Source organism: Nerophis ophidion, linkage group LG03, assembly GCF_033978795.1.
Source record: "Nerophis ophidion isolate RoL-2023_Sa linkage group LG03, RoL_Noph_v1.0, whole genome shotgun sequence".
NCBI lineage: Eukaryota > Metazoa > Chordata > Actinopteri > Syngnathiformes > Syngnathidae > Nerophis > Nerophis ophidion.
The window spans coordinates 87,126,312-87,152,518 of NC_084613.1; the positions used below are offsets into that span (position 1 = coordinate 87,126,312).

General features: G+C 39.7%; 1 protein-coding gene across 1 annotated transcript in view; it reads right to left on the bottom strand.

Moving 5' to 3' along the window:
- The window catches only part of grin3ba (glutamate receptor, ionotropic, N-methyl-D-aspartate 3Ba), a 200,537-nt gene that overhangs the window by 61,458 nt on the left and 112,872 nt on the right, over nt 1–26,207 (bottom strand). Inside the window, exons 13-14 of the mRNA XM_061893810.1 lie at nt 16,336–16,482; nt 15,987–16,132 (exon numbers count right to left, since the gene is read on the bottom strand). Of these exons, the coding sequence (XP_061749794.1) occupies nt 15,987–16,132; nt 16,336–16,482 (293 nt within the window). The remainder of the gene's footprint in view (nt 1–15,986; nt 16,133–16,335; nt 16,483–26,207) is intronic.

A 26,207-nucleotide genomic window follows, 5' to 3' on the forward strand; every position in this document is an offset into this window, starting at 1 on the left:
CTCCCTCCCTGCCATCCGCGGTGCATGTGATGAAGTGCATTGTGGGACGTGCAAACACGCATATCATTAAACTAAGCCGACAGCCTCTGTGCTAGACTGATAGGGCTTTTTTTTCTTTCTTCCCCACACTGCAAAAGACTCTTCTCTTCCATTGATCCAAGTGAACCTAATTGACCTCTAATTACAGAGCGGTCCTCTCGCCACAAAGCGGATTTAAAGTGTCACAAACACGGCAGGCGCATGTCGACAAGGAGGTGTGTTAGTAAAGACAACATTATGAATGACTGCTTACCTTACCTTAAAGGGGAAGTGAAGTGAATTATATTTATATAGCGCCTTTCTCAAGTGACTCAAAGCGCTTTACATAGTGAAACCCAATATCTAAGTTACATTTAAAGCAGTGTGGGTGGCACTGGGAGCAGGTGGGTAAAGTGTCTTGCCCAAGGACACAACGGCAGTGACTAGGATGGGACGAGCGGGAATCGAACCTGCAACCCTCAAGTTGCTGGCACGGCCACTCTACCAACCGAGCTATGCCGCCTCATTATCACAATTTCAAAAGGGTTAAAAACAATAAAAATCAGTTCCCAGTGGCTTGTTGTATTTTTTGAATTTTTTTTTCAAAATTTTACCGGTCTCGGAATATCTCTAAATAAAGCTTTAAAGTGCCTTATTTTCGAAACCACTATCCATTTCCCTGTGACGTCACACAGTGCTGCCAATGTAAACAAACAATGGGAATACCACAGCAAGATATAGCGACATTAGCTCGGATTCCGACTCGGATTTCAGCGACTTAAGCGATTCAACAGATTACGCATGTATTGAAACAGATGGTTGGAGTATGGAAGTATTGAAGAAGAAACTGAAGCTATTGACGCTATTCATAGTCATAGCATGGCCGAATAGCTGCGTTAGCATCGCCGGTAAAATGTGCGGACCAAACGATCAGGACTTTCGCATCTCGTGACACTGGAGCAACTTAAATCTGTCGATTGGTAAGTGTTTGTTTCCCATTAAATGTGGGTGGAAGGAAACGTAATATAGTTGAAAATGCATCTACATGTTATCCATACATCTCTGTGCCATGTCTGCTTTAGCACCGCCGGTAAATAGCATGTTAGCATCGATTAGCTGGCAGTCAACATCAACAAAACTCACCTTTGTGATTTCGTTGACTTTATAGTTGCAAATGCGGGACGCTGGCGCCTATCTCAGCTACAATCGATGTTTTACTTAATAATTTATTTGGATACAATATATTAAACTACTTTTTTATTTACAGAAGTATACTATCTAGCATGGCCGAATAGCTGCGTTAGCATCGCCGGTAAAATGTGCGGACCAAACGATCAGGACTTTCGCATCTTTTGACACTGGAGCAACTTAAATCTGTCGATTGGTAAGTGTATGTTTCGCATTAAATGTGGGTGGAAGGAAACGTAATATATTTGCAAATGCATCTGCAGGTTATCCATACATCTCTGTGCCATGTCTGCTTTAGCACCGCCGGTAAATAGCATGTTAGCATCGATTAGCTGGCAGTCAACATCAACAAAACTCACCTTTGTGATTTTGTTGACTTTATAGTTGCAAATGCATCTGCAGGTCATCCATACATCTCTGTTCCATGTCTGCTTTAGCACCGCCGGTAAATAGCATGTTAGCATCGATTAGCGTAGCATGTTAGCATCGATTAGCTGGCAGTCAACATCAACAAAACTCACCTTTGCGATTTCGTTGACTATCGTTTAAATGCATCTGCAGGTTATCCATACATCTCTGTGCCATGTCTGCTTTAGCACCGCCGGTAAATAGCATGTTAGTATCGATGAGCGTAGCATGTTAGCATCTTTTAGCTGGCAGTCAACATCAACAAAACTCACCTTTGTGATTTCGTTGACTTTATAGTTGCAAATGCGGGACACTGGCGCCTATCTCAGCTACAATCGATGTTTTACTTAATTATTTATTTGGATACAATGTACTAAACTACTTTTTTATTTACAGAAGTATATTATCTAGCATGGCCGAATAGCTGCGTTAGCATCGCCGGTAAAATGTGCGGACCAAACGATCAGGACTTTCGCATCTTTTGACACTGGAGCAACTTAAATCTGTCGATTGGTAAGTGTTTGTTTCGCATTAAATGTAGGTGGAAGGAAACGTAATATAGTTGCAAATGCATCTACATGTTATCCATACATCTCTGTTCCATGTCTGCTTTAGCACCGCCGGTAAATAGCATGTTAGCATCGATTAGCGTAGCATGTTAGCATCGATTAGCTGGCAGTCAACATCAACAAAACTCACCTTTGTGATTTCGTTGACTATCGTTGCAAATGCATCTGCAGATTATCCATACATCTCTGTGCCATGTCTGCTTTAGCACCGCCGGTAAATAGCATGTTAGCATCGATTAGCGTAGCATGTTAGCATCGATTAGCTGGCAGTCAACATCAACAAAACTCACCTTTGTGATTTCGTTGACTTTATAGTTGCAGATGCGGGACGCTGGCGCCTATCTCAGCTACAATCGATGTTTTACTTAATTATTTATTTGGATACAATATACTAAACTACTTTTTTATTTACAGAAGTATACTATCTAGCATGGCCGAATAGCTGCGTTAGCATCGCCGGTAAAATGTGCGGACCAAACGATCAGGACTTTCGCATCTCGTGACACTGGAGCAACTTAAATCCGTCGATTGGTAAGTGTTTGTTTCGCATTAAATGTGGGTGGAAGGAAACGTAATATAGTTGCAAATGCATCTGCAGGTTATCCATACATCTCTGTGCCATGTCTGCTTTAGCACCGCCGGTAAATAGCATGTTAGCATCGATTAGCGTAGCATGTTAGCATCGATTAGCTGGCAGTCAACATCAACAAAACTCACCTTTGTGATTTCGTTGACTTTATAGTTGCAAATGCATCTGCAGGTCATCCATACATCTCTGTGCCATGTCTGCTTTAGCACCGCCGGTAAATAGCATGTTAGCATCGATTAGCGTAGCATGTTAGCATCGATTAGCTGGCAGTCAACATCAACAAAACTCACCTTTGTGATTTCGTTGACTATCGTTGCAAATGCATCTACAGGTTATCCATACATCTCTGTGCCATGTCTGCTTTAGCACCGCTGGTAAATAGCATGTTAGCATCGATTAGCGTAGCATTTTATCATTGATTAGCTGGCAGTCAAAATCAACAAAACTCACCTTTGTGATTTCGTTGACTTTATAGTTGCAAATGCGGGACGCTGGCGCCTATCTCAGCTACAATCGATGTTTTACTTAATTATTTATTTGGATACAATATACTAAACTACTTTTTTATTTACAGAAGTATATTATCTAGCATGGCCGAATAGCTGCGTTAGCATCGCCGGTAAAATGTGCCGACCAAACAATCAGGACTTTCGCACCTTTTGACACTGGAGCAACTTAAATCTGTCGATTGGTAAGTGTTTGTTTCGCATTAAATGTAGGTTGAAGGAAACGTAATATAGTTGCAAATGCATCTGCAGGTTATCCATACATCTCTGTTCCATGTCTGCTTTAGCACCGCCGGTAAATAGCATGTTAGCATCGATTAGCGTAGCATGTTAGCATCGATTAGCTGGCAGTCAACATCAACACAACTCACCTTTGTGATTTCGTTGACTATCGTTGCAAATGCATCTGCAGGTTATCCATACATCTCTGTGCCATGTCTGCTTTAGCACCGCCGGTAAATAGCATGTTAGCATCGATTAGCGTAGCATGTTAGCATCGATTAGCTGGTAGTCAACATCAACAAAACTCACCTTTGTGATTTCGTTGACTTTATAGTTGCAAATGCGGGATGCTGGCGCCTATCTCAGCTACAATCGATGTTTTACTTAATTATTTATTTGGACACAATATACTAAACTACTTTTTTATTTACAGAAGTATATTATCTAGCATGGCCGAATAGCTGCGTTAGCATCGCCGGTAAAATGTGCGGACCAAACGATCAGGACTTTCGCATCTCGTGACACTGGAGCAACTTAAATCTTTCGATTGGTAAGTGTTTGTTTCGCATTAAATGTGGGTGGAAGGAAACGTAATATAGTTGCAAATGCATCTGCAGGTTATCCATACATCTCTGTTCCATGTCTGCTTTAGCACCGCCGGTAAATAGCATGTTAGTATCGATGAGCGTAGCATGTTAGCATCGATTAGCTGGCAGTCAACATCAACAAAACTCACCTTTGTGATTTCGTTGACTTTATCGTTGCAAATGGGGGACGCTGGCGTCTATCTCAGCTACAATCGATGTTTTACTAAATTATTTATTTGGATACAATATACTAAACTACTTTTTTATTTACAGAAGTATATTATCTAGCATGGCCGAATAGCTGCGTTAGCATCGCCGGTAACATGTGCGGACCAAACGATCAGGACTTTCGCATCTTTTGACACTGGAGCAACTTAAATCCGTCGATTGGTAAGTGTTTGTTTCACATTAAATGTGGGTGGAAGGAAACGTAATATAGTTGCAAATGCATCTGCAGGTTATCCATACATCTCTGTACCATGTCTGCTTTAGCACCGCCGGTAAATAGCATGTTAGCATCGATTAGCTGGTAGTCAACATCAACAAAACTCACCTTTGTGATTTCGTTGACTTTATAGTTGCAAATGCATCTGCAGGTCATCCATACATCTCTGTGCCATGTCTGCTTTAGCACCGCAGGTAAATAGCATGTTAGCATCGATTAGCATAGCATGTTAGCATCGATTAGCTGGCAGTCAACATCAACAAAACTCACCTTTGTGATTTCGTTGACTATCGTTGCAAATGCATCTGCATGTTATCCATACATCTCTGTGCCATGTCTGCTTTAGCACTGCCGGCAAATAGCATGTTAGCATCGATTAGCGTAGCATGTTAGCATCGATTAGCTGGCAGTCAACATCAACAAAACTCACCTTTGTGATTTCGTTGACTTTATAGTTGCAAATGTGGGACGCTGGCGCCTATCTCAGCTACAATCGATGTTTTACTTAATTATTTATTTGGATACAATATACTAAACTACTTTTTTATTTACAGAAGTATATTATCTAGCATGGCCGAATAGCTGCGTTAGCATCGCCGGTAAAATGTGCGGACCAAACGATCAGGACTTTCGCATCTTGTGACACTGGAGCAACTTTAATCTGTCGATTGGTAAGTGTTTGTTTCGCATTAAATGTGGGTGGAAGGAAACGTAATATAGTTGCAAATGCATCTGCAGGTTATCCATACATCTCTGTGCCATGTCTGCTTTAGCACCGCCGGTAAATAGCATGTTAGCATCGATTAGCGTAGCATGTTAGCATCGATTAGCTGGCAGTCAGCATCAACAAAACTCACCTTTGTGATTTCGTTGACTATCGTTTAAATGCATCTGCAGGTTATCCATACATCTCTGTGCCATGTCTGCTTTAGCACCGCCGGTAAATAGCATGTTAGCATCGATTAGCGTAACATGTTAGCATCGATTAGCTGGCAGTCAACTTCAACAAAACTCACCTTTGTGATTTCGTTGACTTTATAGTTGCAAATGCGGGACGCTGGCGCCTATCTCAGCTACAATCGATGTTTTACTTAATTATTTATTTGGACACAATATACTAAACTACTTTTTTATTTACAGAAGTATATTATCTAGCATGGCCGAATAGCTGCGTTAGCATCGCCGGTAAAATGTGCGGACCAAACGATCAGGACTTTCGCATCTCGTGACACTGGAGCAACTTAAATCTTTCGATTGGTAAGTGTTTGTTTCGCATTAAATGTGGGTGGAAGGAAACGTAATATAGTTGCAAATGCATCTACAGGTCATCCATACATCTCTGTGCCATGTCTGCTTTAGCACCGCCGGTAAATAGCATGTTAGCATCGATTAGCGTAGCATGTTATCATTGATTAGCTGGCAGTCAAAATCAACAAAACTCACCTTTGTGATTTCGTTGACTTTATAGTTGCAAATGCGGGACGCTGGCGCCTATCTCAGCTACAATCGATGTTTTACTTAATTATTTATTTGGATACAATATACTAAACTACTTTTTTATTTACAGAAGTATATTATCTAGCATGGCCGAATAGCTGCGTTAGCATCGCCGGTAAAATGTGCGGACCAAACAATCAGGACTTTCGCATCTCGTGACACTGGAGCAACTTAAATCCGTTGATTGGTAAGTGTTTGTTTCGCATTAAATGTGGGTGGAAGGAAAGGTAATATCGTTGCAAATGCATCTACAGGTTATCCATACATCTCTGTGCCATGTCTGCTTTAGCACCGCCGGTCAAATGTGGAGACACTCTGGTACATTCTCAATGTGACATTTAAAGTTTTTGTTTTGTTCACTGGCGTCATATTGCAATCTACACATATCTCCTATGTGTGACTGCCATCTGCTGGTCACACTTATTTCATCATATACCAAATAAAATGTATTCGAGGTCGGTAAGCACAACCAGAATTATTCCGTACATTATATTATCATTATATTATTAATCCAAATGGAAGTATGAAGGAAGGCAATATTATTTTATAAACATCTCCGCAAAGTCTTCATGGTTTTATTCTCAGGACTTATGCAGATCCCAAATACACAAAAACAGGTACAAATAGGTAAGAAAAGTAGTTTTTTTCATAATAGGGCGTCTTTATTATAATAACTTTTTGTCAGAACATATTAAAACATTTGTTTTTGGTCCGTGTTTTCCGTTCCTGCTGACTGGTGATTTAAAAAAATGAAAAAAAAAATTGACATAAAGTTGTTGTTTTTTTTATCTAGTTTTTGCTCTAGAACACCTTTTTTGTTTGGTTTTCAAGTCATAGAAGAATAAATAGAAGAAGCAAAGGAAAGTCTGACCTAACCTTGGCTGAGATTTAAGTGCAGCTTCACTCCTGAGCGCCGCTCTGGTTTCCAATGTTTACTGTTCCACAAAAGGCTGACTTTCCAAAAGTTTCTGCTGTGTTGGCAGCACAAGAGGTGGTTTATTTTTACCCGAGGCGAGACTGTCAGATACAAGAGCTTCTTTTGGGACACAAGCTGGGGCTGATGTTACCCAGCATGCACCTGGGCGGCGTGCATCACAGGTGTTGTGAGAGGGGATGGAAGTGTTTGTTTTGTTTGTGTTATTTGTTGTGACCTGCAACACATTTTCATGTTTGATGCGCTTCCACACCTGAGGGATGTTGCCCTCCAAGATGTCGTGCAAATGTTTCTTTTTTAACTTCTTCTTTATGTCAAGCAGCCAGCAAAGAAAGACCCCAAATTCCGCAACCTCCTATTTCACGGAATTGAAGAGTTGGACTCAATGGTGACACAATAAGGCAGGGATCCCCAAATCTTTTGACTCGGGGCCCACCTTTGGCCAAGTACCAGACTATTTACAGTATTTCTGTGTGTATATAAATAAAAAAACTAATAATTTATATATATATATATATTGTGATGAGGTTGCGACTTGTCCAGGGTGTACGCCGCTTTCCACCCGAAATCAGCTGAGATAGGCTCCAGCGACCCCCCGCGAACCCATGAAAGGGACAAGCGGTAGAAAAGGATGGATGGATGTATATATATGTACATATATACATATATATATATATATATATATATATATATATATATATATATATATATATATATATATATATTTATATCAGGGGTTGGAACCTTTTTGGCCGAGAGAGCCAAAAAGCCAAATATTTTAAAATATATTTCCGTAAGAGCCATATAATATTTTTTTTAACACTGAACACAACTAAACACGTGCATTTTTAAGTCAGACCAACATTTCTAGAGTATAATAAGTCTATTATTCTATGTAATAATATTGTTATCCTGAAGCTAACTGTGGAGGGGGCGTGGCCTGCGGGCCTGCAGCGACAGGTGCATAGAAGGCCCACCTGGGCCTTTTTATCTAATCACCTGTCGCTCTGTTATAAGCAGCAGCCAGGAGGAGAGACAGGGTTTGGGCTGGAAATACTATTGCTGGAAAGCAACGGAGAGACTTATTGAAAAATAAAACAATATTGTAAACCTGAAACAGGCTCTCATGTCGGTGCTTGGGGGTCTGAAAAACTCCTCAGGAGGGCAAGCCCCACACTAACCAATAATACATAAATAACTTCTTAGCATTAACACAACTTCTTGAACAGGTGCGGTAGAAAACGAATTGATGGATTAAAAATGCATGAGATTGTTTTATAATTTTAACATTATTTTTAACACTGTGATTACAAGTGGAATTAAAGCTGCAAGCAGCGTTGGTCGGGTCCGCCTTTGGCCGCTGCCAAGCCCTGGTCTAAGTCAGACCTACATAGAGGTCTTTGTTTCATGTCTCTACGACATTCCTAACAGAAGTTACAAGCAGCTTTGTCTGGGTTTTTTCCTAGCGGGCGCTGGAGCGCAATTTTGACTTTTGGGGTTTGTTTTTTTATTAGATGGCAATTTTCGCGAGGCAAAAATAGCATTTTTTGCGAAAATTTTGCTTTGAATGAGTTTTTGCAATATTTCTGTTGATTTTAGGTATAGACGTTTCTAATTGGAAATGTAGGTCTAAGTCAGACCTACATAGATGTTTTTGTTTCATGTCTCTACGACATTCCTAACGGAAGTTACAAGCAGTCTGTTTTTTGTCTCTTCCTAGGGGGCGCTAGCGCGCAATTTTCATTTTTGGGGTTTGGTTGCCTAATAAGTTGGGAAGGTTTGCCAGACCGACGTGTGTGTCAAATTTGGTGAGTTTTGAAGCATGTTAAGGGGGTCAAATTAGGGTGTGAAGGAGCGGAATAATAATAAAGAATAAATAATAATAATAATAATAATAAAACGCACCAGTTTCAATAGGGTCCACAGGAGTCCTTTGCAAAGGGCCTGGCGGACCCTAATTATTCATTACTTATCGTGTTAAGCAACGTCAGGTCAGATTTATCAGAGAGCCGGATGCAGTCATCAAAAGAGCCACATCTGGCTCTAGAGCCATAGGTTCCCTACCCCTGATATATATGGACATACACACATCCTGGACAAGTCGCAACCTCAAAAAAATATCATATATATATATATATATATATATATATATATATATATATATATATATATATATACATATACAGGGGGGGACAGGGTTTGTGAAGTGAAGTGAATTATATTTATATAGCGCTTTTCTCTAGTGACTCAAAGCGCTTTATATAGTGAAACCCAATATCTAAGTTACATTTAAACCAGTGTGGGTGGCACTGGGAGCAGGTGGGTAAAGTGTCTTGCTCAAGGACACAACGGCAGTGACTAGGATGGCAGGAGCGGGTGTGTCATGGATACAAAGGATTCTGGGTATTTGTTGTGTTGCGTTTATATTGTGTTACTGGGAGGATGTTCTCCCGAAATGTGTTTGTCGTTCTTAATTGGTGTGGCTTCACAGCGTGGCGCATATTACTAAGAGTGTTAAAATTGTTTATATCACAACCTTTAGTGTACTCTGTGTCACCCAGTATGCCTTGCAGTCGTGTACGTGTTGCCGCGGAAGTCACACACAACATGATACTAGACTGACAAGCAGATCGTACATGTTGTAGTAGGCAACAAAGGCGATAGCTTCATAGCACGCCCTAATACTTATTATCGGGGTGACTACCAGCAGACATTTAGGAGAATAATAGTGTCTCTTATCGTCTTTTTCTCTTTTTGACACGGGTCTTAAACGGCACTTTGAACGGCGAAGGATACCGATCCCAGAACCATGCATATCAAATATTTCCGGATGGTTCAACCGCCACCCGCCCGAATCTAATTAAAATCTATTTTTTCGTCATGTCAACCGCCCGACCTACAGTTTATCCGCGGACTCTAACACACACACACATACAAATAAAAACATACATACATACATATATATACAGTGTATATACACACAAACAACAGTTATGGTAAAATCAACTGTCCATTTTACAGAGCATTACTGTCAATGGGAAAAGAGTACAGTAAAATATTGCTGACTGACCTGACAGGTTTCATTTTTTTACTGTAAAATAAACAGTTGTTTTTCCACTGCATTTCACTAAATATAACATTGGTACCACTTATTATTACAGAAAAATGATTGCACCTGAACTGCCATTTTTTTCTTTTATGTTTTTAAATGTGCCGTTTTCAAACCTCTCGACCGCTTCTGATTAACGCCCCGTCCTCTTGCAATTACAGCATTTACGCTAGTCAGTTTTATGGGCTACTTACTTTTATGGAAATACTATGCTGTATGGACTCGGAGCTTAGTGGTCCACGTTTTACAAGACAAATCCTCAAAAGGTGTAAAGCTTATACAGAATATCTATGTAGTAGTGAAAAGACACATAATATTAATATGCAAAAACAGAATACAAAAATAGACAAATACAACAACAACAACAAATAAAATTAAAGCTGCAAGCAGCGTTGGTCGGGTCCGCCTTTGGCTGCTGCCCCCGAGACCCACGTTAGAAGACGCCTTGGAGCCACTATTTTGAGAATCTAATGCATTGTGAAAGTAATGCAGTTGTTGTATTGAAGTGGAAATATCAAACTTCCTGTTGATTTTTGCTAAAGTATGTTAATTATTAAAATGTAGGTCTAAGTGAGACCTACATAGAGTTTTTTTTTCATGTTTCTCTGACATTCCTACCGGAAGTTACAAGCAGTTATGTCTGTGTTTTCTTCCTAGGAGCAGTTTGTCCGTGTTGTATTCCTAGGGGGCGGTAGAGCGCAATTTTGAGTTTTGAGGTTAGGTTTTTCCATCAGATCGCAATTTTTGCCAGACCTGATGTGTGTGTCAAGTTTGGTGGGTTTAGAAGCATTTTAAGGGGGTCAAATAACAACTCAAAGAGGCAAAAATGACATTTTTTAGGAGACTTTGCACAGGGGTTCTTTGAAGGTGCGTAAAATCAAAACCTGAGAACTTCTCAAAACTCTGTTCTATGCTTTTAATCATAAGGGTTCAATCTCTCTCCTGTGCGAGTTTGAAGCCAAAACAACAAACGCACTCAGAGGAGATAATGTTTGAAGAAAGGTGACCGTTTTTTACAAAACTTTTGTTTTGAAGGGGGGATTGCAAATTTCCTGTTGATTTTTGTTGGGGGTTGTCAATCTATGAAATGTAGGTCTAAGCGAGACCTACATAGAGGTTTTTGTTTCATGTCTCTCCGACATTCTTACCGGAAGTTACAAGCAGTTTTGTCTGTGTTTTCTTCCTAGGAGCAGTTTTTTCAGTGATTTATTCAAAAATAGCGCTAGAGCGCAATTTTGAGTTTTGGGGTTTGGTTTTTTCATTAGATGGCAATATTCGCCAGTAATTATGTGTGCGCCAAGTTTGGTGACTTTTGAAGCATTTTAAAGGGGTCAAATTACAGCGCAAAGAGGCAAAAATGGCATTTTTTGCGAACATTTTATTTTGAAGGGGTTTTTGCCAACTTCCTGTAGATTTTTTGCTGAAAGAAGTGAGTGTATGAAAATTGGGTCTAAGTCAGACCTACATAGGAGTTTTTGTTTCATGTTGCTATGACATTCCTAACAGAAGTTACATGCAGTTTTGGCTGTAATTTTTTCCTAGGGGGCGCTAGAGTGCAATTTTCATTTTGGGGGATTGGTTGCTTAAAAAGGTGGGAAGGTTTGCTATACCGACGTGTGTGTCAAATTTGGTGAGTTTTGAAGCATGTTAAGGGGGTCAAATTACAGCGCGTAGGTGCGGAATAATAATAAAACACAGCAGTTTCAATAGGGTCCTTGGCCAAGGACCCTAACTATCACACGTGTAAAATAAAATATATACATGAAATGAGAATTTTATCAAACTATATTTGCCCAGTGACTTAATCTTCAAAACTCGTGTTCTTCTAAACTCGTCAAACTTATTATTTATTCTTAACCTTTGGTTAATTGCTTATGTTTGCACCGCTTATCATTCCTGTCTCAATTAATGTATTAAACCCTAAAAAAAAATAATGTAACTTCCATGTCAGTCCCTGCTTGTGAGATTGGACGACACTCTTTGATAACCTAAGTCTCTCCAATTTGGAACACACGAATAAACTTCCTCTTCTTCTCCTTGTTTCCTGACTTTGAAGTCACCTTTGTTTATCCGGAGCTAATCTGTACATAGTCGACTTCGCACCACACCTGGGCGAATTAAGGCTTTTCAATCCGGCCTGCCGGACATTCCCAAATATTATTTTTTTAGATCTTTAAGATGGAAAGTGTAGCTGCCATGATGATGTGCACTCATGTTTTCTACTGACCGGAAGTCTTGAACTATACAACGTTTTTCAATGGTTGGAATCTCGGCTTTTGCATGATATAATAGTTACTATGGTCATCTAATTTGTTGCTATGGTAATCTAATTAGTTACTATGGTAATCTAAGGGAGTGTTTCCGTAGCCTGAAATGCGGGTGTCACGGACAGACGCGGACGTATATTTTTTTAACAAATTTCTAAAGTTTAGTGATATATCAATCAATCAATCAATCAATCAATGTTTACTTATATAGCCCTAAATCACTAGTGTCTCAAAGGGCTGCACAAACCACTACCACATCCTCGGTAGGCCCACATAAGGGCAAGGAAAACTCACACCCAGTGGGACGTCGGTGACAATGATGACTATGAGAACCTTGGAGAGGAGGAAAGCAATGGATGTCGAGCGGGTCTAACATGATACTGTGAAAGTTCAATCCATAATGGATCCAACACAGTCGTGAGAGTCCAGTCCAAAGCGGATCCAACACAGCAGCGAGAGTCCCGTTCACAGCGGAGCCAGCAGGAAACCATCCCAAGCGGAGGCGGATCAGCAGCGCAGAGATGTCCCCAGCCGATACACAGGCGAGCAGTACATGGCCACCGGATCGGACCGGACCCCCTCCACAAGGGAGAGTGGGACATAGGAGAAGAAGAAAAGAAGCGGCAGATCAACTGGTCTAAAAAGGGAGTCTATATAAAGGCTAGAGTATACAAATGAGTTTTAAGGTGAGACTTAAATGCTTCTACTGAGGTAGCATCTCGAACTGTTACCGGGAGGGCATTCCAGAGTACTGGAGCCCGAACGGAAAACGCTCTATAGCCCGCAGACTTTTTTTGGGCTTTGGGAATCACTAATAAGCCGGAGTCCTTTGAACGCAGATTTCTTGCCGGGACATATGGTACAATACAATCGGCAAGATAGGCTGGAGCTAGACCGTGTAGTATTTTATACGTAAGTAGTAAAACCTTACCTATACCTTACAGTATAGGTATATATGTATGTATATATGTATATAAAGGTATATACAGTATAGGTATATATGTATGTATATATGTATATAAAGGTATATACAGTACAGGAGTAATGTGATCAAACTTTGTTGTTCTTGTCAAAAGTCTAGCAGCCGCATTTCGTACCAACTGTAATTTTTTAATGCTAGACATGGGGAGACCCAAAAATAATACGTTACAGTAATCGAGCCGAGACGTAACAAACGCATGGATAATGATCTCAGCGTCTTTATTGGACAGAATGGAGCGAATTTTAGCGATATTACGGAGATGAAAGAAGGCCGTTTTAGTAATGCTTTTAATGTGTGACTCAAAGGAGAGAGTTGGGTCAAAGATAATACCCAGATTCTTTACCATGTCGCCTTGTTTAATTGTTTGGTTGTCAAATGTTAGAGTTGTATTATTAAATAGAGGTCGGTGTCTAGCAGGACCGATAATCAGCATTTCCGTTTTTTTGGCGTTGAGTTGCAAAAAGTTAGCGGACATCCATTGTTTAATTTCATTATCATATGCATCAGATTGTAGGTGTCATGTCTTGTGATCAGAAAAACAAACCCTAAAGTCCACGTTCTGTCAGAACGTGGACTTTGGGGTTTGTTTTTCCGGAATGCAAAGGAAAGTTGGCGCGGGCAAGGCGTGAAGGTAAGGACATGATTTAATCTTAGCTCGAAACAGGAACCAAGAAAAGGCGCTCACAAGGAGGTACAAAACTTGGCTATGAAAAAAAAACTTGCAATAAAGCAGAAACTATGAACATGAAACAAAACTCGATAACTGCGACATGAAAAAACAGGAGCAAAACTATGGACAGTATCAGAGGTAGCATGGCATGAAGTGAAGAGAGGTAAAGTCGCCAGGCTGACTTCCTGGCAACTATCGGTTTAAATAATAGATGTGATTTAAAACTGCGTGAGTCAAAACAAATTAGGTGCATGACATGACAGTTGGTTGGCATGGTAACAAAGCAAACAAGGAAGTGCCAAAACAGGAAACAACAGAGTCTTAACCAAAACAGAACTTAACAAAACAAAACATGATCACAAGACATGACAGTAGGTGGGTTTATTTTTTATTCTTCGCGTTCATATTTCGCTGTGTTTGCATTTTGGTTGTGTTTGACCTGTATGGCTGTTGACCAAGTATGCGTTGCATTCATTCGTGTGTGTTAAAGCCGCAGATATTATGTGACTGGGCCGGCACGTTGTTTGTATGGCGGAAAAGCGGACGTGACGACAGGTTGTAGAGGACGCTAAAGGTAGTGCCTTTAAGGCACGCCCCCCAATATTGTTGTCCGGGTGGAAATTGGGAGAAATTTGGAATAATTTTTGCCCCGGGAGATTTCCGGGAGGGGGAGTGACATTCAGGAGTCTCTCGGGTAAATCGTGAGGGTTGGCGAATGCGTTGTTACAGCGGCACCACCCCTGTATAACACCGGCGGGCCAGCTCTAATCTTAATTTGATATTAGTGATTCCCAAAGCCCAAAAAAAGTCTGCGGGCTATAGAGCGTTTTCATTTCGGGCTCCAGTACTCTGGAATGCCCTCCCGGTAACAGTTCGAGATGCCACCTCAGTAGAAGCATTTAAGTCTCACCTTAAAACTCATTTGTATACGCTAGCCTTTAAATAGACTCCCTTTTTAGACCAGTTGATCTGCCGCTTCTTTTCTTTTTCTGCTATGTCCCACTCTCCCTTGTGGAGGGGGTCCGGTCCGATCCGGTGACCATGTACTGCTCGCCCGTGTATCGGCTGGGGACATCTCTGCGCTGCTGATCCGCCTCCGCTTGGGATGGTTTCCTGCTGGCTCCGCTGTGAGCGGGACTCTCGCTGCTGTGTCGGATCCGCTTTGGACTGGACTCTCGCGACTGTGTTGGATCCATTATGGATTGAACTTTCACAGTATCATGTTAGACCCGCTCGACATCCATTGCTTTCCTCCTCTCCAAGGTTCTCATAGTCATCATTGTCACCGACGTCCCACTGGGTGTGAGTTTTTCCTTGCCCTTATGTGGGCCTACCGAGGATGTGGTAGTGGTTTGTGCAGCCCTTTGAGACACTAGTGATGTAGGGCTATATAAGTAAACATTGATTGATTGATTGATTGATGTGTGACTGCCATCATATTGCAGTCTACACGTATCTCTTATGTGTGACTGCCATCATATTGCAGTCTACACGTATCTCTTATGTGTGACTGCCATCATATTGCAGTCTACACGTATCTCTTATGTGTGACTGCCATCATATTGCAGTCTGCACGTATCTCTTATGTGTGACTGCCATCATATTGCAGTCTGCACATATCTCTTATGTGTGACTGCCATCCTATTGCAGTCTGCACATGTCTCTTATGTGTGACTGACATCCTATTGCAGTCTGCATGTATCTCTTATGTGTGACTGCCATCATATTGCCCTTATGTGGGCCCTTATGTGGGCCTACCGAGGATGTGGTAGTGGTTTGTGCAGCCCTTTGAGACACTAGTGATTTAGGGCTATATAAGTAAACATTGATTGATTACCTCAAGGGCCAAATGAAATTACACGGCGGGCCAGAGTTTGACACCCATGACGTCGGTCGATTCAAAAAGAATAAAACGACTTTGTCTTGGATGTCATGGGGGATCGGGGTCCCTAATGTTATGGCCAAAGGCGAGTGCTGGTTGGCGTTTGGCCTTACTTCAACATGTGCACGCCGTCGGGGGTGGTGGGCTGGTTGAAGCGCCGCATGTAGTCGTGCATCTCGGGAAAGCTCTTCTTCATGTAATCCTCGGCGCTGCTCTCCCTCACCGTGCCAAATCGGAAGCCCAGCGAGGGATGGTGCAGCTGACAAACACGGCAGAGGAAGGAAGTGGTTAGCAAAAGCCGGGAGACGCAGAGGACGCCGTTCACCACGGAGCTCACATCAAACATGCCAGCGCCGGAAAATGCCCCCGGTTAGGGATACCGAACATGACAATCCGTCACTAACCATTCCACCTTAATCATTAGCACGTCCTTGCAGATTGATTTGCCGTGCGGAGTCTGACCTTGTCGTCATGGATTCCTGAGACCTGCTCGAAGGTCTTCTCGCCGACCATGACGGCCGCCAGGTTGGCCGTGTAGCTGGAGAGGACGAGGAGGCAGAAGATGGCCCAGAGGTTCATCAGGAAGCGACCCGTCCAACACTTGGGGGTCTGGAGAGGAGAATAAAAAAGACACTATGAAGAATCAATCAATTTTATACTGATTGTCCCTTTCGAAGGGGTGTGTGCGTGTGCGTGTGTGTATGGGGGTGTGGGGGGGGGGGCATATCTCAGCTGCATTTGGGCGGAAGCTAGTGTACACCCTGGACACAGACAACATTCACACACTAGGGACCATTTAGTGTTGCCAAACAACCTATCCCCAAGTGCATGTCTTTGGAGGTGGGAGGAGCCTATCCCCAGGTGCATGTCTTTGGAGGTGGGAGGGGCCTATCCCCAGGTGCATGTCTTTGGAGGTGGGAGGGGCCTATCCCCAGGTGCATGTCTGTGGAGGTGGGAGGGGCCTATCTCCAGGTGCATGTCTTTGGAGGTGGGAGGGGCCTATCCCCAGGTGCATGTCTTTGGAGGTGGGAGGGGTCTATCCCCTGGTGCATGTCTTTGGAGGTGGGAGGGGCCTATCCCCAGGTGCATGTCTTTGGAGGTGGGAGGGGCCTATTCCCAAGTGCATGTCTTTGGAGGTGGGAGGGGCATATCCCCAGGTGCATGTCTTTGGAGGTGGGAGGGGCCTATTCCCAAGTGCATGTCTTGGGAGGTGGGAGGGGCCTATCTCCAGGTGCATGTCTTTGGAGGTGGGAGGGGCCTATTCCCAAGTGCATGTCTTTGGAGGTGGGAGGGGCCTATTCCCAGGTGCATGTTTTTGGAGGTGGGAGGGGCCTATCCCCAGGTGCATGTCTTTGGAGGCGGGAGGAAGCCGGCGTACCCACGCAGTCACGGGGACAACATGTGCTGCAGAAAACTGAAATCCAAGTAAGATGAACTATCTCAAATAAGGGGGATTTTTGCTTATTTTCCGTCCGATAAGATAATTCTTCTCACTAAGCAGATTTCATGTTAGAGTGTTTTACTTGTTTTAAGTGTTTTGGTCCTAAATCAGGCCTGGGCAATTATTTTGACCACATTTAGAGAAAAAAAGGTGTCTGGGGGCCAGTATATCTATTTTTTAGGAGCACTAATATAAAATGTCTGATTGAATGCTATAACATTTATGACAGACCGCCTTAAAAAACATAATGGAATTTTTTACATTTTTTCTATGACTGATAAAACACTGAATATTGACAATATATTAATGTTACGCCCGCTTTTGATTGAAGTGAAACGCGACCAGAATGCAACAAACAGTGAAATATAAACGCGTAGGGTACAAAACTTAATGGGATTTTACATTTTTTCTATGAACGATAAAACACTGAATATTGATACGATATGAATGTCAGGCCCGCTTTTGATTGAAGTGAAACGCGACAAAAATGCAACAAACAGTGAAATATGAACGCGTAGGGTACAAAATGAACCCACCTATGATCTGGTATATCTCGGATTTGCTGAGTTCCCCCCAGGGATCAGAATCAGAATCAGACTTTATTATCCCTGAGGGGAAATTTAAATTTTCAGCACAATCCCATTCAAGGTCAGACAAATATTACAGGGAGACAGAACAGGATCGTTGACGAGTCTGCCAACTTGCGGCGCCCCTTATAAAAAAGGTGAGATACAGGTAAACAAGTGGGGGGAATGGGACAGAAAAAATAAATAAATAAAATAAAACAATCGGTCTAAGTCTGGGCCCCTGGAAAGGGGCCCAGACTGAGGCCAAGGGAGAAAAAAAATCATAGCCATAGCACACATCGCTCTTACATGTGTGTTGAGAGAGAAACATCAAACATCAAAGAAAACAAAGGACGTTAAAGACAATCAATAAAGTCTTTTCTATTCTATTCTATTCTGTATATCACTAAGCTTTAGAACATTTTTGTGAAAATCTCCTTCCTTGTCTGTGGAAACGCTTCCCGCCCACACTGCTTGTGCATTGTCTGAGCTGCTGTGACGTAGATGACCATAGTAACTAATTAGATGACCATAGTAACTAATTAGATGACCATAGTAACTAATTAGATTACCATAGTAACTAATTATATGACCATAGTAACTAATTAGACGACCATAGTAACTACTTAGATGACCATAGTAACTAATTAGATGACCATAGTAACTAATTAGATGAACATAGTAACTAATTAGATGACCATAGTAACTAATTAGATGACCATAGTAACTCATTAGATGGCCATAGTAACTGATTAGATGACCATAGTAACTAATTAGACGACCATAGTAACTAATTAAATGACCATAGTAACAAATTAGATGAGCATCGTAACTAATTAGATGACCATAGTAACTAATTAGATGCCCATAGTAACTACTTGGATGACCATAGTAACTAATTAGATGACCATAGTAACTAATTAGATGAGCATAGTAACTAATTAGATGACCATAGTAACTCATTATATTACCATAGTAACTAATTAGATGGCCATAGTAACTGATTAGACCACCATAGTAACTAATTAGACGACCATAGTAACTAATTAGATGACCATAGTAACTAATTAGATGCCCATAGTAACTACTTAGATGACCATAGTAACTAATTAGATGACCATAGTAACTAATTAGATGAGCATAGTAACTAATTAGATGACCATAGTAACTCATTATATTACCATAGTAACTAATTAGATGACCATAGTAACTGATTAGACCACCATAGTAACTAATTAGATGACCATAGTAACTAATTAGACGACCATAGTAACTAATTAGACCACCAGAGTAACTAATTAGACCACCATAGTAACTAATTAGACCACCATAGTAACTAATTAGATGACCATAGTAACTGATTAGACGACCATAGTAACTAATTAGATGCCCATAGTAACTACTTAGATGACCATAGTAACTAATTAGATGACCATAGTAACTAATTAGACCACCATAGTAACTAATTAGATGACCATAGTAACTGATTAGATGACCATAGTAACTAATTAGATGACCATAGTAGCTAATTAGATGACCATAGTAACTAATTAGATGACCATAGTAACTAATTAGATGACCATAGTAACTAATTAGATGACCATAGTAACTAATTAGATGACCATAGTAACTGATTAGATGACCATAGTAACTAATTAGATGACCATAGTAGCTAATTAGATGACCATAGTAACTAATTAGATGACCATAGTAGCTAATTAGATGACCATAGTAACTAATTAGATGACCATAGTAACTAATTAGACGACCATAGTAACTAATTAGACCACCATAGTAACTAATTAGACCACCATAGTAACTAATTAGACCACCATAGTAACTAATTAGATGACCATAGTAACTGATTAGACGACCATAGTAACTAATTAGATGCCCATAGTAACTACTTAGATGACCATAGTAACTAATTAAATGACCATAGTAACTAATTAGACCACCATAGTAACTAATTAGATGACCATAGTAACTGATTAGATGACCATAGTAACTAATTAGATGACCATAGTAGCTAATTAGATGACCATAGTAACTAATTAGATGACCATAGTAACTAATTAGATGACCATAGTAACTAATTAGATGACCATAGTAACTAATTAGATGACCATAGTAACTGATTAGATGACCATAGTAACTAATTAGATGACCATAGTAGCTAATTAGATGACCATAGTAACTAATTAGATGACCATAGTAGCTAATTAGATGACCATAGTAACTAATTAGATGACCATAGTAACTAATTAGATGACCATAGTAACTGATTAGATGACCATAGTAACTAATTAGATGACCATAGTAGCTAATTAGATGACCATAGTAACTAATTAGATGACCATAGTAACTAATTAGATGACCATAGTAACTAATTAGACCACCATAGTAACTAATTAGACCACCATAGTAACTAATTAGACCACCATAGTAACTAATTAGATGACCATAGTAACTAATTAGACCACCATAGTAACTAATTAGATGACCATAGTAACTAATTAGACCACCATAGTAACTAATTAGATGACCATAGTAACTAATTAGACCACCACAGTAACTAATTAGATGACCATAGTAACTAATTAGACCACCATAGTAACTAATTAGACCACCATAGTAACTAATTAGATGACCATAGTAACTAATTAGACCACCACAGTAACTAATTAGATGACCATAGTAACTAATTAGACCACCATAGTAACTAATTAGACCACCATAGTAACTAATTAGACCACCATAGTAACTAATTAGACCACCATAGTAACTCATTAGACCACCATAGTAACTCATTAGACCACCATAGTAACTAATTAGACCACCATAGTAACTAATTAGATGACCATAGTAACTAATTAGACCACCATAGTAACTAGTATATCATCCAAAAGTGCAGTTTCCAACCATTGAAATACTTTGCATAGTTCAAGACTTACGGTCATTAGAAATCTTAATGACAGCTACACTTTCCATCTTAAAGATCTAAAAAAAAATATTTGGGAATTAATAAGCTCAAAGGGCCAATACTCACAAGTATAAAACTACCGTATTTTTTGGACTACAAGTCACAGTTTTTTTTCAAAGTTCTGCCTGGGTTGCAAATTATACTCAGGAGCGACTTATGTGTGAAATTATTAACACTATCTTAACGATTAGTCAACTAATCATCAACTACCATGGCGATTAGTCGACTAATTATTGACTATCTTAGCGATTGGTCATTTAATTATTGACTATTTTAGCAATTAGTCAACTAATCATCGTCTATCTTAGCGAGTAGTCAATGAATCATCAACTATCATAGTGATTAGTCAATAATTATTGACTATGTCAGCGAATAGTCAATCATTGACTATTTTACCATTTTTCCAAAAAATCATGGACTAGCTTAATGATTAGTCAACTAATCATCAACAACCATGGCGATTAGTCAACTAATTATTGACTATCTTAGCGGTTAGTTGACTAATCATTGACTATCTTAGCGATTGGTCATTTAATTATTGACTATTTTAGCAGTTAGTCAACTAATCATCGTCTATCTTAGCGAGTAGTCAATGAATCATCAACTATCATAGTGATTAGTCAATAATTATTGACTATGTCAGCGAATAGTCAATCATTGACTATTTTACGATTTAGCCAAATAATCATGGACTAGCTTAACGATTAGTCAGCTAATCATCAACAACCATGGCGATTAGTCAACTAATTATTGACAATCTTAGCGGTTAGTTGACTAATCATTGACTATCTTAGCGATTGGTCAATAAACTATTGACTATTTTAGCAATTAGTCAACTAATCATCGTCTACCTTAGCGATTAGTCAATTAATCATCAACTATCATAGCGATTAGTCAATAATTATTGACTATCTTAGCGATTAGTCAATTAATTATTGACTAATTTAGCATTGAGCCACATAATCATAGACCAGCTTAACGATTAGTCAACTAATCATCAACTGCAATAGCAATTAGTTGACCAATTATTGAATATCTTAGCGGTTAGTTGATTAATCATTGACTATCTTAGCGATTGGTCATTTAATTATTGACTATTTTAGCAATTAGTCAACTAATCATCATCTATCTTAGCGAGTAGTCAATGAATCATCAACTATCATAGTGATTAGTCAATAATTATTGACTATGTCAGCGAATAGTCAATCATTGACTATTTTATCTTTTTAGCCAAATAATCATAGACCAGCTTAACGATTAGTCAACTAATCATCAACTACCATAGTGATTAGTTGACCAATTATTGAATATCTTAGCGGTTAGTTGATTAATCATTGACTATCTTAGCGATTGGTCATTTAATTATTGACTATTTTAGCAATTAGTCAACTAATCATCGTCTACCTTAGCGAGTAGTCAATGAATCATCAACTATCATAGCGATTAGTCAATAATTATTGACTATGTCAGCGAATAGTCAATCATTGACTATTTTACCATTTAGCCAAAAAATCATGGACTAGCTTAACGATTAGTCAACTAATCATCAACTACCCTGGCGATTAGTCGACTAATTATTGACAATCTTAGCGGTTAGTTGACTAATCATTGACTATCTTAGCGATTGGTCAATGAATCATCAACTATCATAGTGATTAGTCAATAATTGTTGACTATGTCAGCAAAGAGTCAATCATTGACTATTTTACCATTTAACCAAATAATCATGGACTAGCTTAACGATTAGTCAACTAATCATCAACTACCATGGCGATTAGTCAACTAATTATTGACAATCTTAGCGGTTAGTTGACTAATCATTGACTATCTTAGCGATTGGTCAATAAACTATTGACTATTTTAGCAATTAGTCAACTAATCATCGTCTACCTTAGCGATTAGTCAATGAATCATCAACTATCATAGCGATTAGTCAATAATTATTGACTATCTTAGCGATTAGTCAATTAATTATTGACTATTTTAGCATTGAGCCACATAATCATACACCAGCTTAACGATTAGTCAACTAATCATCAACTACAATAGCAATTAGTTGACCAATTATTGAATATCTTAGCGGTTAGTTGATTAATCATTGACTATCTTAGCGATTGGTCATTTAATTATTGACTATTTTAGCAATTAGTCAACTAATCATCGTCTATCTTAGCGAGTAGTCAATGAATCATCAACTATCATAGTGATTAGTCAATAATTATTGACTATGTCAGCGAATAGTCAATCATTGACTATTTTACCATTTAGCCAAATAATCATAGACTAGCTTAACGATTAGTCAACTAATCATCAACTACCATAGCGATTAGTTGACCAATTATTGACTATCTTAGCGGTTAGTTGATTAATCATCGTCTATCTTAGCAATTGGTCAATCAATTATTGACTATTTTACCATTTAGCCCAAAAATCATGGACTAGCTTAATGATTAGTCAACTAATCATCAACTACAATAGCAATTAGTTGACTAATTATTGACTATCTTAGCGGTTAGTTGATTAATCATCGTCTATCTTAGCAATTGGTCAATCAATTATTGACTATTTTAGCAATTAGTCAAATAATCATCGTCTAGCTTAGCGATTAGTTAATGAATCATCAACTATTTTAGCAATTCGTCAACTAATCATCGTCTATCTTAGCGATTAGTCAATGAATCATCAACTATTTTAGCAATTCATCAACTAATCATCGTCTATCTTGATGATTAGTCAGCTAATCATCAACTACAATAGCGATTAGTCGACTAATAATTGACTATCTTAGCGGTTAGTTGACTAATCATTGACTTGGAGCAGGCTTGGACATGCCCCTGCTCGTGCTGGGCGCAGCACGCCCACGTAGTGACAAAGTTGCAGGCAATGGCACATCAGCGCACCTGGGCCTGATGAGAGGGATCGGCATGAAAGCCAGCGGACAGTAGCCAGTCTCCCTGAGTAAGCATCGCGTCTTTGCGTCTTCCACTGTGTCTACCCTGTTGCCTGTGATCGTGTCTCGCCTCACGACTTCTTCCCGGATCTCTGCTTGCCTCCATCGATCCTCGACCCCTGCCTTGACACGGACATCGTTGACTCTCTCAAGCCCACCGACTGCTTGCCTCCCCGCTGACTGCCTCTCCGCCTTATCCCTTGGATTCTGCGAAAGATTTATTCAACACGCGCCGGTACAACTCATCATCCGCACTCATTCACTTGCGGTAGCATACACACCCCACACATTCATTAAAGGTTTAAATAAACCTGGTAAACCGCAGTTCTGTCTCGGTGTAGCCTCTATCCCTTTGACACACACACATAATAAAATGACTGCCGGGCGCGGCCACCGCAGCTGCTCACTACTCTCCTGGCAATACTGCTTCAAAAAGACTAATATGCAAACAAATAAATTGAACAAAATAAAGAAAACCTTGCCGCCTTTCATTGTGTTCATCCTTTCCACAAAAAAAGCACATTATCAGACAATTAAGGTAATTGAAAAGGATAAAAATGCAGGTGGTGTATAAAAGTTCCACAAAGCGCCGATGTTTGCCACGCACCTCCGGAAACATCTTTCCATGAAATTGTCAGCCCGGGGGATCTCCGACCTCTGAGAATTTATTCCACCAATTAAAATCCACCTCACACCAAAAAGACTTACTCATGTTTTAAAAGCTCGACATTTAACTGTAAACTGAGGTCGTAAGCAATTATTACAAGGTGGAATGATGGGGGGGGGGGGGGGGGGGGGGGGGTGTCTTAACGGCGCGACGTTAATCATGGTCCCACCTCAAACGCTGTTCTTTTTGTAGCGATGTGACTAAGGTCACCTTTTCTTCAAAGTGGAAGGAAGGAATTTTTGCTTTTGCCATTCAGGAATCTCAGGCTTTCCCCTTGAAAAATTCCAAATATTCCCAGATTTCCCAGAATTCCAGGTTTTCTGGGACGTTTTTCCCAGTTCAAAATGAATTGGCCATTTTTCCCAGCTCCCACCATTTCTAAAATTTTCAAACTACTCTAACGATTCCACTTTCAACACATTCCACCCAAGTGGCTTTTTTCCGAGTTCAAAAAAATTCTAGCATTTTCCAGAATTCCTGGTTTTCCAAAGCCCTATTTCCACCCATTATTCTGGTAAAAACTCCTCTTACCAATTTCAAACCACTTGTCAAAACATTCCACTTAATTGTGACAACAATCAACATTGTTTTTAAACTGGAAAAATTCCCAGTTTTCTCGAATTTACAGGAATTCCGTAACACCATTTCACAATTCAACAATTTAGTACTTCCACATTTCTCAACTGATTTGGAAAATGTCAACATCAACCATTTCAACTCATTCAGACTTTTCACGTGTTTTACCTTTATGGAAAAAATTCCAGATTTTCCCGAAATTCCCAAATTTTGGGGAAATTCCCATTGATTTCATTTTCATTTCATGCTTCAGATTCCACAATTCCCACATCTGCTTCAAACTGTTCCAACTTCAAACTATTCAGCCTGTTTGGGAATTGCATTCAAAATTCTAAAACAATTCCCGGATTTCCCATGATTCCTTTTTTTTTTCCCATTTGTCCCAATCAAAATGAATTTGCCATTTCTCAAGCTTCCACCATTTCAACATTTTTTAACCTATTCAAACAATTCCACCTTCAACACATTACACCCCTCTGGAAATTTAAATTACTTTTTTTTCCAAGTTAAAACAAATTCCAGGATTTTCAAGAATTCCTGGTTTTCCAAACACCTATTTCCACCCTTTATTCTGGTGAAAACTTCTCTTACCATTTTCCAACCACTTCAACCGTTCCAACGTCAAAACATTCCACTAAACTATGACAACAATCAAAGTTGTTTTTAAACTGGAAAAATTACCAGTTTTCCCGATTTTACAGGAATTCCGTAATACCATTTCACAATTCAACAATTTAGTACTTCCACATTTCTCAACTGATTTGGAAAATGTCAACATCAACCATTTCAACTCATTCAGACTTTTCACGTGTTTTACCTTTATGGAAAAAATTCCAGATTTTCCCGAAATTCCCAAATTTTGGGGAAATTCCCATTGATTTCATTTTCATTTCATTCTTCAGATTCCACAATTCCCACATCTGCTTCAAACTGTTCCAACTTCAAACTATTCAGCCTGTTTGGGAATTGCATTCAAAATTCTAAAACAATTCCCGGATTTCCCATGATTCCTTTTTTTTTTCCCATTTGTCCCAATCAAAATGAATTTGCCATTTCTCAAGCTTCCACCATTTCAACATTTTTTAACCTATTCAAACAATTCCACCTTCAACACATTACACCCCTCTGGAAATTTAAATTACTTTTTTTTC